At 41.9% G+C, this 20,966-nt stretch overlaps 1 protein-coding gene across 8 annotated transcripts in view; it reads left to right on the plus strand.

The window, feature by feature from the left end:
- The window catches only part of HIBCH (3-hydroxyisobutyryl-CoA hydrolase), a 152,555-nt gene that overhangs the window by 12,526 nt on the left and 119,063 nt on the right, over positions 1-20,966 (plus strand). For 6 of the 8 annotated variants that reach the window (XR_003513374.1, XM_027555457.1, XM_027555422.1 and 3 more), the window contains exons 3-5: positions 14,912-15,052; positions 16,849-16,933; positions 20,707-20,787. Coding sequence is in view for 7 of the 8 variants with exons in the window: in XM_027555457.1 (XP_027411258.1) it covers positions 14,912-15,052; positions 16,849-16,933; positions 20,707-20,787 (307 nt within the window). In the remaining variant the exon portion in view is untranslated. The remainder of the gene's footprint in view (positions 1-14,911; positions 15,053-16,848; positions 16,934-20,706; positions 20,788-20,966) is intronic. The other 2 variants (XM_027555449.1, XM_027555435.1) reach the window with 1 other exon arrangement.

Consider the following 20,966-nt stretch of genomic DNA (forward strand, 5'->3'; position numbering starts at 1 on the left):
ATATTAGTATTCACCTTAGAGTGCTTATGAATAATAAATAATTCATTTAAAAATCTGATATAATGCTTGGCATATAATGGTCATTTAATACATGTTACTACTACTATTGTAATAGTACCCTTCCAGAGCTTAGATGGTCTTAGTTTATCAAGTTGTAAGGAAGAAATGATTTTTATTCATTTTTGTATATCTCCACTATCGACTGAATCTGTCCCCCCAAATTCATATGTTGAAATCTAATTGCCAGTGTGTTGATATTTGGAGATGGGGCCCTTAAGAGGTGATTAGGTCAGGAAGGCAGAGCTCTCATGAGTGAATCAGTACCTTTATAAAGGAAACACCAGAGAGCTCCCTCCCCTCTTCTGCCTTCTGAGGAAGGATGTAGCGAGAAGACAGCCATCGATGTATGAACTGGGAAGTGAGACCTCACCAGACACTGAATCTGCAGGCGTCTCGATCTTGACTTCCCAGCCTCCAGAACTGTGAGAATCAAATGCTGTATAAGCTATGCAGTCTATGGTGTTTTAGTTATAGCAGCCTGAATGGGCTAAGACACCCTCTCATACAATCTGACAAGCACCTTGCACATAAAAATGACAAGTCCCTCTGATGTAGCACTTATGGCATGCCAGGTGCTATTCAAAGTACTGATACTTATTAATAGTTCAGTTGATTCTCGTAGTCTTATGGGATAGATACTACCGATCTTTCATCTGTAGTTCTGAAACCTCAAAATCAAACGTTTGTGGATGTTTGTGGTAAATGCATTTGGTGGCTGTCTTGCAGTGATCGCTGAACCCAGGGTATGCAAGGCACAAGCTAAGAGACTGGAAGGAGACTCAGGAAGCCATAGGAACTGCAGACACATTTATTCTCTCCCGGCTGGCACGGCAGCCATAACACAGCCTCTCTTCTGGCTGATGCAGCAGCCATAGCAGCAGCCGTAACATAACCAGAACGCAGCTGTGACATATTCATAGCATAACCTCACATAACATAACCATGATGTCACTCCAGTATAGCCCTGATGCAGCAGCAGCAGCAACTGGGGCTTTCATGGTGAAGCTCATACAGGTGTACTGCGCACACTAGCCTGCGACCAAGTGAGTACCTCGTGATGCGCATGCGCAGTACCATAAGCAATCTCAGCTGTTACATACCGTGCACAGTCATTGTCTACAGAACACGGGGTGAGAGGGCCTGACTCGTGCCGTCTTGTTGATTTCTCCACATTCCACCCCTTCAGGCTATAGTCCATGGGGTCGCAAGAGTTGGACATGACTTAGAGACTAAACCACATTCACCCCTTCAGGGTCTCTCACCTCACAATCTATGCACAGTCCATCGTCCACAATATTCCCTTGGCAAGTAATGCTGATCTTTGAATTTAGATCTCCCAAAAGCAGTAGCTATAACAACAGTTACATCCCCCAAAATATAGAAAATCCAGTGTCAGGTATCACCTGGAACTCATGTTGCAGTCCTTGCCCTCATGGGGCTAGAAGAGCCACCTACTGCATGTGGAGTGCCTTTTTCTTCCTTGACCAAGTCCAGTCCCCGATCTGTCCTTGTGAGATTTCAGGAAAGCCTTCACAGGAGCAACTCCACCCCTGCTGGTGTGTTTTTTATTAAGGATCCACAACCCCCCCCACCCCCCCCCCCCACCCCCATAGGCTCCAGGCCCAACCCCTTCTAGGAGGGGATTTTTTTTGTGGTATTCAGGGACAACCCACATGATTCCAAATGTTTTCACACTGTTCTAAATATGCAAGAGAATTAGAGGTTAGTAGCACATCACAGGACACAGCCTTTGCAGTACACTGTTCTACTAAATCTACATCATAGGACACAGCCTTTGCAGTGCCCTGTTCTACTAAGTCTACATCACAGGACACAGCCTTTACAGTACACTATTCTACTAAATCTATATCACAGGACACAGCCTTTGCAGTACGATCTATATCACAGGACACAGCCTTTGCAGTGCACTGTTCTACTAAATCTACATCACAGGACACAGCCTTTGCAGTACGATCTGTATCACAGGACACAGCCTTTGCAGTACGATCTATATCACAGGACACAGCCTTTGCAGTATGATCTGTATCACAGGACACAGCCTTTGCAGTACACTGTTCTACTAAATCTACATCACAGGACACAGCCTTTACAGTACACTGTTCTACTAAATCTATATCACAGGACACAGCCTTTGCAGTACGATCTACATCACAGGACACAGCCTTTACAGTACACTATTCTACTAAATCTATATCACAGGACACAGCCTTTGCAGTACGATCTACATCACAGGACACAGCCTTTACAGTACACTATTCTACTAAATCTACATCATAGGACACAGCCTTTGCGGTACGATCTGTATCACAGGACACGGCCTTTGTGGTACACTGTTCTAAATCTACATCATTTGGCCACCATAGCCATCAGTGTATGCACTAGGAATGGGAAACTGCTCTGGCTTGCCATAAACAAGGCTGCATTCAGCACCAGTGTCACCCAGGGCCATTACTCTTTGTACACTGGCTAGTGACCAGTGAATTGCAAGTTCTACATGGGGCCTCCAGTCCCTGTTTGGGCTCAGGAGGGTGCCTTGATCTGAGCCGTATTCACGGTGAAAAAGGGTGTCATCTAAAGGAATATCTTGGGTGCATGTAATCGTCTAACGGAACCACCTACATCTCTTGCTGTGGGTGCTTCCTGAACTTGGTAAACTGCTCCTTCAGTCTGTTGCCTCCATAGCTCTCTAGGAGCAGAGCTCTGGGCTCTCAACTTTATTTCTACAAACTCCTGCTGCCAGCAAATCAGCCCACATTTGCAGTCTCATCACCTGGGTGGGGCTGTTATCAGTTTGGGCCCCCTTCAGGGTCCTCACACTTCTAATCCCCTGTGCTTGTGGCCATCCCTCTATTTCTCCCAAGCTAGCCACCATCGAGATCACTGCATAGATGGGACATCCGACATAGGGTGCAAGAATAGCAGTCAGGGATCCAAAGTGGTAGATGGGGCATTGTTCAAAATAGTATCTTGAATGCCACCAGTAAAATGCTCATCATCTAGGCCTCAGCATTAGGGTTAGATATCTACTGCTTCATGCCCGGTTCTCTCACCACTTGGGTAAACTCGGCATAGGTATGCCTCTTAGAGTATCTGGGAGCTCTCCCGTGTTTGACCACATGGTGCAGATGGCAGCGTTAGTCCATTCCATCAGGGTGTGTGCTTGGTTAGGTGCACCCTGCATGAGCCACCTAGCCTTCTGTGGCCTTTGTCTCAACGAGAAGTGAGTGGTTATAGATGCCAGCTGTTCTACCTTGTGCCCGGAACACAAGATACCGTCTACCCTGGTATCCCAGAGTTGCAAAAGCATCCATACTGCCAAGGGTTCCCTGTGCGTTTGCTGAAACTGCGTACCCAAGTCAGCTAGCTTGACCTGAGTATACGGTGGATGCCTCATTAACTCAGTCGCATTGGAGCCTGCTTGAGGATGCCCCCGCCCCAGGTCACAGACCGCTTATGCTTCACTTTCTGCTGCACGACGGGCCTCACTGCCAAGTGGAGACCCGCAGTCTCAGAGCGTTCATCACCACTGTCACTTACCGCCTCGCTGTCAGAGATGCTGGGTTCCCCGGGGCCATGGGGTTCTTGCTCCAATGCCAATACACTTCTTCCAATCATCTTTGCACGTTGCACACTGGTGTGGCATCATGGAGAGCACTCTCCATGTTCGCCTTCAAGGCAGCCAGGAAGGTCTACCGCATGGTGCCAGTGGCAGTCCGTGCCCCTTGCGCAGCAGACGGGAACTCACCGCCTGGTACGCCTTTTCAGTGCTGTCCAGTGAACTGTCCACCACTTCGCGGTCTTCCACTGGAGCCCACACCAAGAGGATCGCAGCCACACAGTACCACATGCTATGAGATGGCCACCGTCTCCCCCATCCGGTGGAGCCTCAGGCTCCTCTCCCTGCTGGGTATTCTGCCAACTACACCAGTTGTCTTGCTGTTCACACTGTCCTCACTGTTCGCTGAACCCAGGGTAGGCAAGGCATGAGCTAAGAGGCTGGAGGGAGACTCAAGGAGCTGTAGGAACTGCAGACATGTTTATTTTCCCCGGCTGGCACAGCAGCCATAACACAGCCTCTCTCCTGGCTGATGCAGCAGCCGTAGCAGCCACAACATAACCGTAATGTAACCATAACAGACTCACATAACATGATCATGACATTGCTCCAGTGTAGCCCCAGGGCAGCAGCAGGCAGGGCTTTCATGAAACTCATACGGGTGTACCGCACACGCTAGCCCACAACCAAGTGAGTACCTTGTGACGTGCATGCACAGGGCTATAAGTGATCTCAGCCGTTACACAACCACGTAAGGTCATTGTTTACAGAACATGGGGCGAGACGGGGTAAGAGCAGCGGGTGAGAAAGCCTGATTGGGGCCATCTTGTTAGTTTCCCCACCGTGGCAAAATATGACTGGAACATACTTTTGAAACTCTTTTTGTCTTTATCCTTTTTTTAAAAAAAAATATTAATTTATTTTAATGGAGGCTAATTACTTTACAACATTGTATTGGTTTTGCCATACATTGACATGAATCCACCATGGGTGTACACGTGTTCCCCATCCTGAAACCCCCTCCCACCTCCCTCCCTGTACCATCCCTCTGGGTCATCCCAGTGCACCAGCCCCGAGCACCCTGTCTCATGCATTGGACCTGGACTGGCGATTCATTTCACATATGATAATATACATTTTCAATGCCATTCTCCCAAATCATCTCACCCTCTCCCTCTCCCACAGAGTCCAAAAGACTGTTCTATACATCTGTGTCTCTTTTGCTGTCTCGCATACAGGGTTATCATTACCATCTTTCAAAATCCCGTATACATGCGTTAGTATACTGTATTGGTGTTTTTCTTTCTGGCTTACTTCCCTCTGTATAATAGCCTCCAGTTTCATCCACCTCATTAGAACTGTCTTTATCCTAACTAGTGTACATATTCATGGTTCGGTGCAGAAGTAGTAAAGCATTTGGTTACAGTGTACTGACCAAGACTGTATGTGATATGTTCTTTTACCTTTCCAAAGTCTAGAAAATCTTCTGAATTTTGAAATGCATCTGGGCGCAAGAAGTTTTGATAAACACTATGGTCTTATCTCTGTTTACTGGGTCAGCATCAGAGGCTAAGTAGTGTGCCCCAGTGTCCCTGCCACAGAAGTAGGAGGTGGGGTTTGAATCCAGGCTGTCTGGCTCCATAACTGCCTACTGCACTCTGTGGCCTGTGGCACAATGGGCACTGAGTTTAACCACTGCAGCATGTTTCTCCGTCCAGCCTAAGTGGAGATGGGCATATGAAAACTGAAATGTCTTACCCTTGTTTATTTTAGTCAGCTGATTTACACAGAGGCTGAGGAGTTCCCTGGAAAAAGAACTTAGAACAATGTTATTTTTCATATTTAGATTCATATTTAGATACACACACAAGTGGAATACCCACTTCCAGGGGTATTCCAAGAATATTCTTGCCTGGGGAATTCCATGGACAGAGGAGTCTGGCAGGCTACAGTCCAGGAGGTTACAAGAGTCAGACACGACTTAGTGACTAAACCACCACCACAAGTGGAATAGAAAGACATGACAATCCAAATTTCATAGGATTGTGTGACCTGGGGTATAAACCACTTTGAGCAAAGGAATGTAAATTGGACTCTCATCAAGGCCTGAGGGCTGAATGGTTCTAGGTACCAGTGTTGGTTTTTACATGTCCTCAGATCTGGGGGGAGAGGAGCTTCCCAGGTGGCACAGTGGTAAAGAATCTGCCTGCCAATGCAGGAGACATGAGTTTGATCTCTGGGTCGGAAAGATCCCCTGGAGAAGGAAATGGCAACCACTCCAGCATTCTTGCCTGGAAAATTCTGTGGACAGAGGAGTCTCGTAGGCTGTTGCCCATGGAGTTGCAGAGTTCACATATGCACATATGACTGAGCACATATGCACACAGAAATAGGGAAGCTGTATCCCAAGAAGTCCTTCTGTGACCCTTCTAAGAGAGCTAATGACTCCAGGAGTGAGAGCCCTTTTGACTTCATAGCAGAATGATGGAAATATGTCATTGATGGCAGAACTTTAGGCAGAGTTATGAGAAATGGATAGAACTGACTTGCGATAATAGTGTGACATTCCTTTAGGACCCTTCAGAGATATTAGATGGACCTTACCTGCCTCCTGAGAAATCCGTATAAAGGTCAAGAAGCAACAGTTAGAATTGGACATGGAACAACAGACTGGTTCCAAATAGGAAAAGGAGTATGTCAAGGCTGTATACTGTTACCCTGCTTATTTAACTTATATGCGGAGTACATCATGAGAAATGCTGTGTTGGAAGAAGCACAAGCTGGAATCAGAATGTGAGGAGAAATATTAATAACCTCAGATATGCAGATGACACCACCCTTATGGCAGAAAGTGAGGAAGAACTAAAGAGTCTCTTGATGAAAGTGAAAGAGGACAGTGAAAAAGCTGGCTTAAAACTCAACACTCAAAAAACAAAGATCATGACATCTGGTCCCATCACTTCCTGGCAAATAGATGGGGAAACAATGGAAACAGTCACAGATTTTATTTTCTTAGGCTCCAGAATCACTGCAGATGGTGACTGCAGCCATGAAATTAAAAGATGCATGATCCTTGGGAAAAAAGCTATGACCAACCTAGACAGCAAAGCAGAGACATTACTTTGCTGACAAAGGTTTTTCCAGTAGTCATGTATGGACATGAGAGTTGGACCACAAAGAAAGCTGAGTGCTGAAGAATTGATACTTTTGAACTGTGGTGTTGGAGGAGACTCTTGAGAGTCCCTTGGACTGCAAGGAAATCAAACCAGTCAATCCTAAAGGAAATCAGTCCTGAATATTCATTGGAAGGACTGATGCACAGCTCTAATACTTTGGCCACCTGATGTGAAGAACTGACTCATTTGAAAAGACCTTGATGCTGGGAAAGATTGAAGGCAGGAAGAGAAGGGGATGACAGAGGATGAGATGATTGGATGGCAACACTGGCTCGATGGACATGAATTTGAGCAAGCCCCGGAAGTTGTTGATGGACAGGGAAGTCTGGTGTGCTGCAGTCCATGGGGTCACAAAGAGTCAGATACGACTGAGCAACTGAACTGAACCTGGAAAGGAGGTCAAAGTTCTGCGGGTTTGTCAAGCTAATGTAACCTGGTGGGACCTATTAATGAGGTCTTATTTATATTCATAGGCTGAATGAATGTTCTAATGTTATATTTAAAACTCATATACAGCATTTAATTTAAAATGCAGAAGCTCATTTTTTTTCCCACATAAGTTTGACCTGGACATGGAAAAAACTTTTTTCCTTCAGAAAGTAGTTCTTTTCAGTATGAAGGCATGCTGGTTGGACTGCATGAACTGATACTGCATATATCACTTTCATGACAGCAATCATGTTTGTATGTCCAGATGATCTAGAATCAGTATCAACCAATTTATAATCTATGCCTTTTGAAAAGACATACATTAAATGTTTGCTTTGTGTATGTAAAGAACTTGACTAAGCGGTTAAGAACATTATTATGAAAAAGACAATTCCTGACTTCAGAAACGAATAATGAAAGAGGTAGAAATATGTACTAATAATGTATTGTAAAAAGGCCAGATGAATTAGAGGTGTGAACAAAAATGGGATAGACTGATATTGGCTTTATGTCCAGTGAAAGCTTACTGGAGAGAAACCATTTATTTGATCTGAGCCTTCAAGCGTGGTTAGGGTTTCAAGAGGGTAGAGATGGGAAGTGGTGGGAGTTCACAGAGTAACACTAAGAGATGATTCTGTTCTCTATCGTAAGGTGATTTCCATTACAAACGCAGAAATTGAGGTTCTGAGATGAGCTTGTCTGAGGGTGTATTAGTCGTGAGTGGCGAAACTAATGTTTGAGGTCATCTGACTCCAAAATCTGTTTTCTTTCTGTTACACAATATATTTATTCCTGTGCAAAGAACTGTGAGATAGGAGAGTGGAGATTACACTCAGGGCTTTCTATGTATCCTTGGTAAGGAGTGCTGTGGGATGGTGAATTTTCCTGGAATCACATGTGGAGAGACTTGAAGGCCAGGTCATGTAATTTGGATGTTTTTGAAATTAATGGCCTGAGTCATGGAACATTTCTGCATGGGAGTAACAAGATAGAACTGTGCTTTGGCAAAATTCTCTGAATGCAGTGTGACAAATAAACCATCTGGCAAAAATTCTGAAAGTCTGCCAAAAAGGAAAGTTATAATACTGCTGTATGGCTAGGGTAATGAGAATAGAACGTAATGGATAGACAGAATCATTTTAGAAATAGTTTCTCTAGTATTTGGTAACTGCTTCAAGTTATTGGCAGAGAGAGGAAGAGAACATTTAGGAATCAAAGATAACACTAGCATTGTGTGCTTGTATAACTGAAAAAATGGTGTTACCATTACCTGATAGAGGAAACAGAGGAGGAGAGACAGATTTGTCACAGAGATATTTCTTGGTAAATGTGGTTTCTAACAAGTTGAGTTTGGGGTGCTGAGTAGGTACCTCTGTAATTGTAGCAGGCATTTGGAATAAAGGGCTGGGGCTCTGGAAAAGTAAAGATACAGATGTAGGTTTGAGTCAGCTGCTTAGAGGTAATAATTGAAGATGGGAAGTAGATGATATCACAAAAGGCGAGAGAATAGAGCACAGCTGAGGACAGTTTGAAAGATTCTCTAAAGTGTTTCCATATGGAGGAATTTACTGATGCAGTTTGAAGGCAGGAAGGATTGAGTGAAGCTTGAGTAATCCTTTAGCCAGTGTTTTTTGATGCTTTCAGTTCTATGTGCTTTGGTGTCATATTTTGTTACATTAACTTAAATTACATTCTTCAGTATTGGCTGGAAATTGATTAAATGTCAGAATAAATCATATTCTGCAAAGGTAGGCTATCTCCCTGGGTATGTCTTTGAGTGCAACTTAGTTCACTGCCGGAGGATATTATATATAGTGAAAGGTATGTGGTTGAAATTTGAGATTTGTTGTGTTATAGTAGGACTGCGTCCATATAATGATGGATTATTCATTCAGCTTATTAAACATTTGTGGGAGACGTGCTGAGTGTCAGACACTCTGTCTTCCTCAAAGGAAAGGCTTGTTTCTCTCTACAGCATTTTCCAAAATGTAACCTGTAAAATACGAGTCCCAAGAGAGCTTTTCCATGAAAATGTAAAAGTTCTTTAATCAAGTGAGAAATATCTGCATATTGTATTTTAAAAGTTTACATTGTATTCACATATTAAAGACTAAAAATCTTATAGCAATTAAACTTTACATTGGTTTAAGGTTTTCTCAAACTTATTTGCCCATGGGTCATTTTCTCCTTCCACATAGCAGCAATAATCATCTTTTTGCACACTTTGGGAAGTGTTGCTACTGTGGATTTCGCCAGAATAGTTCCACGTTCCAGCAGAGAATATTCTAAGTTATTTTTGTCTCAGGAATTTTATTTTGACAGGCTTTACGCACTCAGATCAGCGTAGGGCTGTGTGTTGATGGTGTCCATACATTTTAAGAAGTTTCCTTCTCATTTCTCCATTGAATGGATGTTCTCCTTATCCCTGCTGTCGTCCTCCCCAGCCCCAGGTTTGGGTTGTATGTGAATTTCATTTCTGACTCTCCTTCTCTGTAATCTTTCCTAGTATGAGAAATTTTTCTTCATAGAAACCTTTTCTAGGTTTTAACTAAAAGTTAATGATATTTTTGGAAAAGAGCTGTTTTCTGCAGAATTAACATACATAAAAGACACTAATACTGAGGACTTCATCTTTTCCCCTTCTTCCCTTTTGCATGAATGTTTTTGATTAATGCACCAATAGTTGTTTTCAGGTTTTAAGAAGGCCATGAACTTTTCAGATAGGAAAAAGGATCCTTTAATAATTTTATCATACTAGTGGCTTTTAACAGAAGATTTTGTAATATTCTTTGTTCAAAGTTTGACCCTCTTTGTAAATGTCCTGCAAAAATACTTCACCTAAGTGCTGGGAAGTCCATGTTTAAAGATACTCCTACATCACTGTAATAGCAACAGTAAACAATTAGACACAGTGCTGATCAGTAGGGGACTGACTAAACCATAATTGAGAATGAACAACTGTTAAAAATAAGTGGGTAGCATGAGTGTGCAATTGGCAAAATGCATACTAGGAAATAGCATAGGTTAGATGCTCTTCTCCCTCCCCCGCAACAAACTGTAGAGAAAACAAAGGGATGGAGGCTGAACCTGAGATTTTAAGACTCAAAAGATACACCCACTTTTAAAAAATGAACAGATGACGTTTATGGATGTATATTTTGTGTTTATCGTGAAAACCAAGGCAGTTGTTACTTTTGAAGGGAAGGAGGAGTCTCTGATCGGGCTGGGGCAAGTGAAGCTGGCTAGATAACAGAGTTTGGGTTAGGTTTTAGTCTGGTAACTAGTAGTTAGCCCGTTAAAGTTCCATGGATGCTGGGAAAAGATATGAAACTCTTGAGTTAGAGATAGAGAACATCAGTATTAGTGACCCAGCGAGCAGCGTTGAGCTTCAGGTTAGTTCCGGTTCCCCTTGCCCCAAGCCCCATGGGGTGGCAAAAGACCCAAATGAATGAGTTCATATGCAGTGAGTTGCATTACAAGGCAGTGGTACTGAGTTTGGGGGAAACTGCCAGTCTGTAGCATGCTGTAACCAAGCTACTGTCTGTCCCAGTGGGACACTTTACCTTTTCTTCAGTTTTTCTCACAGCAAATACAACTCTGAGCAGAGCAGTCAGGCCCTTGGATACATGACATACAGCACTAAAGTACAGGGAAACCTCAGGACCCGCGGTGGATGGCTTCTCCCAACAGCCAGTCAGGTCACTGCAGGTGTAATTAGTTAAAATGAGGTCATATGGAGTAGGAATCACTGGAGTAATTCAGTATCGCTCATCCTTACATTGTCCTCGTTGTTGTCCAGGCGCTAAGTCATGTCCGACTCTTTGTGACCCCGTGGACTGCAGCACGCCAGGCTCCTCTGTCCTCCACTTGTCCTTATATAAAGGGGAAATGTGGAGATACACACAGGAGAATGCCATGTGAATATGTGAGTTATGCTGTGACAAGCCAAGGAATGCTCAGAAGCTAGGAGAGAGGCCTAGAACAGGTCCTTCCCTAGTGACTTCAGAGGAGGTTTGGTCCTGCTGACAGCTTGATCTCAGCCTTCTAGCCTCCACACAGTAAATTTCTGTTTAAGCCTAGACTTAGTCTGTGGTGCTTTGTTACAACAGCCCTAGTAAAGGAATATAGTTACTATGTTACACTTGTCAAAATTAAGAACATTGCAATATTAGTGTTAGTATTAATTTTGGACTTTGTTTGGATTTCACCAGTTTTTCCGTTAATTTTCTATTGCAGAATATCCAGTCCAGGATATCACCTGGCTTTTCTTTGTCGTGTCTTCTTAGTCTTCCAATTTGTGCTCTTTATCAGTCTTTCCTTATTTTTCATGACCATGGCAGTTAGGAGGAACACTGTCTGGTAGCCTGTAGAATAGTCTCTAATCTTGGCTTGCATCTATTGTTGCTGTTTGTTTTTTAATAACTAGACTACAGTTAAAAGTTTTTGGAAAGAATATTACAAAGGAAAGCCCCCTTCTCATCACGTATCAGGGACTATCCGAGGGTTTTGACATATGCCTCAGGGAGTGCATGACATCCTTATGACAGCTGGTGATGCTGACCTTTATCATGTAGCGAACATGGTATTTGTCAGTAGCTCAGCTGGTAAAGAAACCACCTGCAATGCCGGAGACCCCCGTTCGATTCCTGGGTCAGGAAGATCTGCTGGAGAAGGGATAGGCTACCCATTCCAGTATTCTTGGGCTTCCTTGGTGGCTCAGCTGGTAAAGAATCCACCTGCAATGTGGAAGACCTGTGTTCAATCCCTGGGTTGGGAAGATCCTCTGGAGAAGGGAAAGGCTACCCCCTCTAGTATTCTAGCCTGGAGAATTCCACGGACTGTATAGTCTATGGAATCACAAAGAGTCGGACACAACTGAGCAACTTTCTCTGCTCCCTGAAGTTACCGTTTTTTTCCCTTTTCTACTCTGTGTTTTGGAAGCATGTCAGTAAGTTCAGCCCACACTCAGAAGGTGAGGGGGGCTACGCTTTACCTTCTGGAAGGGGGATTTCCATAAGTTATTTAAATTCTTCTGTGGGTGAGATCATCTCATCTCTCCCATTGATTTTTTAAAAAAATATTTATTCCATTTTTATTTGGCTGCATGGGGTCTTCAGCCCTGGTCCACAGGCTCTTTGATCTTCACTGTGGCATGCCAGATTTTTAGTTGCAGCTTGTGAACTCTTAGTTGCAGCAGTTAGTATCTAGTTCCCTAACCAGCTTTGCAAGAAATGTTCCCTTGGTATCTCTAATTTTCTTGAAGAGATCTCTAGTCTTTCCCAGGAATGGTATGGACCTAATAGAAGCAGAAGATATTAAGAAGAAGTGGCAAGAATACCAGAAGAACTATACAAAAAAGATCTTAATGACTCAGACAGCCATGATGGTGTGATCACTCAACTAGAGCCAGACATCCTGGAATGAGAAGTCAAGTGGGCCTTAGGAAGCATCAACAAACAAAGCTCGTGGAGGTGTGGAATTTCCAGTTAGCTCTTTCAAATCCTAAAAGACGATGCTGTGAAAGTGCTGCACTCAGTATGCCAGCAAATTTGGAAAACCCAGCAGGGGCCACAGAACTGGAAAAGGTCAGTTTTCATTCCAATCCCAAAGAAAGGCAATGCTAAAGAATGCTCAAACTACCACACAATTGCACTCATCTCACATGCTAGTAAAGTAATGCTCAAAATTCTCCAAGCCAGGCTTCAACAGTATGTGAACCATGAACTTCCAGATGTTCAAGCTGGATTTAGAAAAGGCAGAGGAACCAAAGATCAAATTGCCAACATCCGTTGGATCATCGAAAAAGCAAGAGAATTCCAGAAAAACATCTCCTTTGCTTTATTGACTATGCCAAAGCCTTTGACTGTGTGGATCACAACAAACTGTGGAAAATTCTTCAAGAGAAGGGAATAGTAGACCACCTGACCTGCCTCTTGAGAAATCTGTATGCAGGTCAGGAAGCAACAGTTAGAACTGGACATGGAACAACAGACTGGTTCCAAATTGCGAAAGGAGTACATCAAGGCTGTGTATTGTCACCCTGCTTATTTAACTTATATACAGAGTAAATCATGCAAAATGCCAGGCTGGATGAAGCACAAGCTGGGATCAAGATTGCTGGGAGAAATATCAATAACCTCAGATATGCAGATGACACCACCCTTATGGCAGAAAACAAAAAGGAACTAAAGAGCCTCTTGATGAAAGTGAAAGAGAGTGAAAAAGCTGGCTTAAAACTCAACATTCAGAAAACGAAATTTAGTGTGAAGAGAGATGAAAGTTTATTAATACTTGTATGTAGCATGTTGTATAATATGAAACTTTTATCCGTATTATTTTAAAATTTAGAATGATGTAGGTATCTGAAAACTGCAACTTTTTTGGTCTATCATCTGTTTTTTTGTCTGAGTGAGGGTTTAATCAAGGAAGTAGAACCACTGAGTATTGAAGGGGAGCAAAATACACCACCCCAAGACGTGCCACTTGCCTCACTCAGCGTGGTGCGTGAGGCCCTTCTTGTTGTTGCTTAGTCACTTGGTCGTGTCTGACTCTTTATGACCCCATGGACTATATATAGTCCATCAGGCTCCTCTGTCTATGGGATTTCCCAGGCAAGAATACTGGAGTGGGTTGCCATTTCCTCCTCCAGGGGATCGTCCCAATCCAGGGATCGAACCCGAGTCTCCTGCGTTGGCAGATGGATTCTTTACCACTGAACTGCCTGGGAAGCCTGGGTGAGGCCCTAAGAACTTCTGTATGAGGCATGTTCTTCACTACTACTGAATATGATTTTGTAATCCCATTTTATAATCTGGCCTTAAAGCACTTTTTCTGCCTACTTTCCTGTCATTTTCTCAAGCAGCCTTTATTCCACTCCTGTTTAACAACTTAATATTTTCAGATAGTCGTTGTTCATGTTTTAGCAATGTGCTACTCTCCAGGATTTTCACTCCTTTTTTTCCTAGAGTACATCAAGGTCCAGCTCAAATATCATTGTTTTTTCTTTTTTCCAAGTTGTTGGTAGCTACTATAGTCAGAATTACTTGCCCTCTGTGTTCATCTTTGATTTTCAAGTACCTAACATATTGCTTCAGAGAAGGCAGTGGCACCCCACTCCAGTACTCTTGCCTGGAAAATCCCATGGACAGAGGAGCCTGGTAGGCTGCAGTCCATGGGGTCGTAAAGAGTCGGACACGACTGAGCGACTTCACTTTCACTTTTCACTTTCATGCATTGGAGAAGGAAATGGCAACCCACTCCAGTGTTCTTGCCTGGAGAGTCCCAGGGACGGGGGAGCCTAGTGGGCTGCCGTCTATGGGGTTGCACAGAGTCAGACACGACTGAAGCGACTTAGTAGTAGTAGTAGTAACATATTGCTTGGTATACAGTAATAAAGATTTAAGAGTATTTCATAGTCTAAGAAATTTTAGGACTGGGTTCTAATCAATTCACAAAATTAAGAGATTTAAGAGATATATATCTTTTTTGGAATTGTTTATCTACACTGTGTAAAGAACTTAAGGACACTTTGTGAGATGTACCAAGTTGTCCGTTTGATTAGCTGCTCTTAACATTGTATGAAAGATGTGCATTTAATGTGTGATGTTGATGTTGACTTGTGACAAAAACGTAATGAATTTTATCCTAAAGTTATTCTTTGTTTACACAGAAAATGTCTAATCACACAGATGCAGCAGCAGAAGTCCTGTTGGAAAGAAAAGGTTGTGCAGGAGTGATAACACTAAACAGACCAAGGTTTCTGAATACCCTGACTCTTGGTATGATTCGGCAGATTTACGCACAGCTAAAGGTTTGTCATTTCCTTAAAACAGTCATATGGATCCTTTTAAAAGTTGTCTTTATAGAACTTTCCTAGTGTTTTTTCCCGCAGAATTGCTTCAGTGTATCGGCGCAGTGCCCAAGCCCCATTGCTTCTGGAGTCCTCGGTTCTTTCCTCAGTGGTTGTCCTGGAGCGTCCCTAGTGACGGGGAGTTCATTGCTGCATAAGACACGCCATTCCACTTTAGCATGGCTCCAGGTTGTGGTGGCTCAGATGGTGAAGAATCCGCCTGCAATGTCGAAGACCTGAGTTCGGTCCCTGGGCTGGGAAGATCCCCTGGAGGAGGGCATGGCAACCCACTCCAGTATCCTGGCCTGGAGCGTCTCCATGGACAGAGGAGCCTGGTGGGCTACACTCCATGGGTCACAAAGAGACACGACTGAGCGACTAAGCACACCACAAGTTTCTTCGTACATTCTGCCGCTCTTCATTTTTCCAACGTTTTGACCAGTAATATTGGCTCTGCCTCTTGGGTCATGAGTATACACATATAGTCTGCTTCTACATGACAGCTTTTTTGGTTGGAAGATGACTGTTTTTGAAGTACTTGTCCAGCCTTTTCTTGGAAAAGGCCTTAAGCTTTCCTATTCTAAGAAAACTGCATGGTGTAGTGGAAAAACATGACTCAGTCACACTACCTGGGTTTGAAATTTTGAATTTCTATTTATTAACTGTATAGATTGGAAATGTTATTCTCTCTGTTACTCCATTTTCCTCGGCTGTGAAACAGGGATGGTAATTCATAGAATTGTTGTAAAGATGAAGTGAAATAGTATACCTGATACACTTGGCCACATAGGGGTTAAAGATGAGTTCTCCCCTGCTCACCAGTTCCTTAATTCCTCATTTGATGAGTCTTCCATTCTTTATCTGTTTGGGCCACCTTATAATATGAGCTTAAGTGTGATATAGAGGAATAAACCAGGTGTTCCAGGTTAAAGTGGAAGAAAAGTAGAAACTTCCATGTTAGAATACCATATTTCCATTAGTGTAATCTAGTATTGCATTAACCTGTTGGACAACCACCTCTTCCCAGGTACATCTCTTCTTTATCTTGTATATTTTTATTCTCTAGTGTAGAATTCATGGAACCCCGGTTAATTCTTCTGACTCTGGTAAACTAATTTTTTATTTAGTCTATTGTTCTAGCCTTTTCAATATCCATTGGCTCTTGATTCTTTCATCCTGCTTATTTATTAGCTGTCCTTACCAACCCCAAAACACTTCCAGATTTGATCAGGAAAAGTGTTTCCACTCTGTTATTTACAAATTTGTCAGTAGGACAGAGCCTTTATCACCACAGTAGAAAGATTACTGCTGTTTATCTGCAATCTCTGGGCTGATTTGTTTATCAGATTTATAAGCTTATGTAACATAACATTATTAGGCCCATATTTTTTTCACCTTGGTATCAAAGTTGTCATTATCAAATACGGATCACAAAATGTACTCATTTAGCAACTTTGAAATAGCTTCTAATTTATGTCAGAAAAGAAAATGAAGTTAGAATCCATTCTTCTGGATATGCTTTATAAAGCTTATGCTTTGCGTATATCCATATATGTCTATATATACACATATGTGTTTATGTGTATATGGATATATCTCATTCATTTTTGTAATTTATTTTTTTAATTGATGAATAATTGCTTTACAGAATTTTTTCTGTAAAGCAGAAAAAACCTCAAACCTCAATGTGAATCAGCCATAGGTCATGAGTTTGTATTTATAATATGCTTATACCATCTTCTTTTACATTTGACCAGAAGTGGGAACAAGATCCGAAAACTTTCCTGATCATCATAAAGGGAGCTGGTGAAAAGGCTTTCTGTGCTGGAGGTGATATCAGAGGTAAAAACATTGCTCCCTTTCACCCAAATACTTTATTTCCCCTAATCATCTTGAACAAAATGTCTAATTTATGATACGTGAATTCACTTTTTATTTTTAAATAGCTGTTATTAAGCAGCTCAGTTTATCACAGGCAGGCATGCATGCATGCTCAGTCGCTCAGTTGTGTCTAACTCTTTGCGACCCCATGGACTGTAGCTCACCAAGCTCCTCTGTCCATGGGATTCTCCAGGCAAGAATACTGGATTGGATTGCCATGCCCTCCTCCAGGGGATCTTCCCCACCCCGGGACTGAACCCACATCTCCTGCATTGGAAGGCAGATTCTTTACCACTGAGCCACCTGGGAAGCCCTTTGTTTAGGCGGTTTACCAGAAATGCTTCCTGGTTATAACTCAGCTTCCTCTCCCTAAACACTCATAGGCCTGACAATCTGGCTATGTTGAGTACTTGCCATTCTCCAGATATAACGTACTCTTACATATATCTATGACTTTGTGCTTTCCCACTGTTCATGATCCCAAAGCAAGAATGCACTTAATATAGTATTTATCCTGTTTATATTATCAATGTTTTTATGTTTAAATACACATGTTGAGATAGTCAAAAAGATTAATTTTCCTTATCTTGCTAATTATTTACGTCAGTCTGTACACATTTAACAGTTAAAGACGAAAGAGAGAAGAAATGTTGAGTTTGTAGGCTCCTGGGATTTTTTTTTTTTTAGTGTTTTATTTTTTATATTTGATTTTTTTGTATTGTGTTAAGATGGTGTTAGGGTTATTCTGTTTGCTAAATTTATAATTTTATGTAAACCATTACATTTGGAATAGAAAGAAACAAGCTCAATTCAGGACATAATTTCGAATATCTATTAAAGGAACTGAATCTTGAAATCTCACTTTGAAATTTTCAGCTGCTTAGACTGTTTTTGGCTGTGCTGGGTCTTTCTTGCTGTGGGCTCTCTCCAGTTGCGGTGAGCAGGGTCTACTCTAGTTGTGGTGCTTGGGCTTCTTATTGCGGTGGCTTCTGTTGTTGCAGAGCATGAGCACTAGGGCATGCGGGCTTCAGTAGTTGCTGCACATGGGCTCAGTAATTGCGGTTCTAGGGCTCTAGAGCACACTGGCTTAGTTGTCCCACTGCATATGCGATCTTCCCAGACCAGAGATCAAACTGATGTCCTTTGCATAGTGAAAGTGTTAGTTGCTCAGTCATGTCTGACTCTTTGTGACCCTGTGGACTGTAGCCCACCAGGCTCCTCTGTCTGTAGAATTCTCCAGGCAAGAATACTGGAGTGGATAGCCATTCCCTTCTCCAGGGGATCTTCCTGACCCAGGGATAGAGCCTAGGTCTCTCCTACACTGTAGGCAGATTCTTTACTGTCTGAGCCATCAAAGAAGCCCTAGAATGACTTGTTAACTGAATTGTTTTTGAATTTATTGTTTTGCCTACAACTTAAATATTTTTAAAACACTGTTTTTCAGCCTAGAATTAACTTTTGCTCTAGAGTTGGGCCTTTGATCCTGTCAGTTTACAAATGAGCAGAGCCTTATGTGTTGATTTTAGCATCTTCTATTTGTGCGTATGAGTTTTAACTTTATATTGCTGTTTGGAAATACATTTAAAAATTCTAGAATTATTCTCATTTACATGTATTAAGTATTAAGATCTCAATTCCAAGAAATTTAGTTTCTTTAAACATCATAGTCCGAGACAGTAAGTGAGCACTCTGAAAAAAAATTTTTTAATGATATTACTAAAACATCATTTAATTTATATGGAACTATTAATAATTGATTAGAATAAGATTAGAAGGCAATCTCAGAGGATTTCTGAAGTAAAAGAGATTTATTTCACCAGCAATACAATTTGTACTCCTTTTCTTTTAGAATTGGTGAGAAATGAAAAAAGATAATGGATAAGAGTTTTAGGGATTTTATCAGTGAAAGCCTCAGAATGAGGCTCAATAGCAAACCTTTTTAAAAATTTTTATCTTTTTAATTTCACTTTCAATGATTAATTAATTCGGCTGCACTGCATGGTCTGTGGGTAGTTCCCTGACCAGGGATTGGACCTGGGCCATGACAGTGAACTCTGACTCCTAATCACTGGACCATCAGGGAGTTCCCAATCTTTTAAAAAAAAAAAACCAACAGGAAAAGAAGTCAATATTTGGTTAGAACATTTTGAAGGAAGCTGTATCAGTTCTGAAGTTTGTCTAAAAATCTAGTAGTCACCAGTTTTTATGCAGCTGTTTCTCATAAAAGAAGAAACATGTATATATATTTAGTTTATATTTTAGTAGGTAATTTTCATGGAGAAGGAAATGGCAACCCACTCCAGTATTCTTGCCTAGAGAATCCTGTGGACAGAGGAGCCTGGTGGGCTGCTGTCCATAGGGTTGCACAGAGTTGGACACAACTGAAGCGACTTAGAATGCATTCGTGTGTTGGAGAAGGAAATGGCAACCCACTCCAGTATTCTTGCCTGGAGAATCCCAGAGACAGAGGAGCCTGGTGGGCTGCCGTCTATGGGGTCACACAGAGTCGGACACGACTGAGCAACTTAGCAGCAGCAGGTAATTTTCATAGGACTTAAAGACAGGAAAAGCATATACACTTGGTAGTATATGGAAGAGAGTTTTGATGGCAGTTTTGACATTGACCATAGTAAGAGTGTAGTGGATGTGAACTCTGGATAACAGAAAATTGCAACAGAAATGAAACCATTTGATTTTAACATCCTTATTTATTAATATCCATGAAAATATAATAAGAATATTACTATGTCATTTACCTCTCGAGCCTCACCTTTTACCATTCTCCTTTAGTCTTTTAAAACTACTTCTTTTTCTTTACTTATTTCTTGATTTTATTCTTTCTTGCCTGTTTGCCATTGTAGGTACTCCTTTGTCTACTCAGAGCCCCCAACCCCCCACTGCCATCATTTTCTAGAAAACCCTCACCTATCCTTCACATTTGGCTCAGATGTCTCTCTTCTGGAAAGCCTTCTTTTAATCATTATCTCTTCTGCTTCCATTTCTGTCGCATCCCAACCCTAGAGTGGGCATGGCACAGGGAGTATATTTTAATAGTCTGTCTTACTAGTCTGAACTCCAGGCAGCTGTCTTATAACAGCACTGAAAATAGCGCATGGTATCTAGTAGATGCTCAGCAAACGTTCCATGAGATGAATATGACAGACGTATTTAACTAGTTAGAATATATAGAACTCTGTGTGTGCGTGCCCAATGTGTGCATTCATTTCTTTGTGTGTATGCATATAATGTACTTTTTTTTGGCTGTGCTGCATAGCCTGTGGGATCTTAGTTCCGCCACCAGGAACCGTGCCCCCTGCAGTGGAAGTGTGAGTCCTAACCACTGGACTGCCAGGGAATTCCCTGTATAACGTATTTGTGTTAAGATACGTTGTCAAAGAAAACATGTATACAGCAAATGTTTGTTCAGGTGGTATAGAAAATAGTCAAAATAATATGCATTTGGTACCAATATATAACTTACAATTTATAGCACCTTGTAAGTTGTTCTAAATAAGAATTTTTGCCTTGAAGTTTTGACATTGGACTATGGATTTGGGGCTGACTATAAGATGTCTGTGGTATGGGCGACTTCAGAACCTTAAGAAACCATTCTAGACTTTCCCTTTGGTACTTTCTGTCACAGTATTTTAAATTTATCTGACTGTATTGACTGGAAAACACTTTTTTATATTTGTAATCCTTTTTTTTTTTTTTTCCCTTTTCTCGTATTTTAGCACTCTCAGAAGCTAGAAATACAAACCAGAAAATGCTTCAAGATTTATTCCGAGAGGAATATATTCTGAACAATGCCATTGGTATGTGTGCCCTGCTGAGAGCTTTGAAAATGGAATGAAGACAAAAGCTGCATAGAATGAGTTATTAAAATGTAGTCAACATGCTTTATTTAGTCTTTTATATACTTTGTGACAGAAATGAACTCAATTAGCCTGACTGCTCAGTTCAGTCACTCAGTTGTGTCCGACTCTTTGTGACC

Source organism: Bos indicus x Bos taurus, chromosome 2 (genome assembly GCF_003369695.1).
Source record: "Bos indicus x Bos taurus breed Angus x Brahman F1 hybrid chromosome 2, Bos_hybrid_MaternalHap_v2.0, whole genome shotgun sequence".
Classification (NCBI taxonomy): Eukaryota; Metazoa; Chordata; class Mammalia; order Artiodactyla; family Bovidae; genus Bos; species Bos indicus x Bos taurus.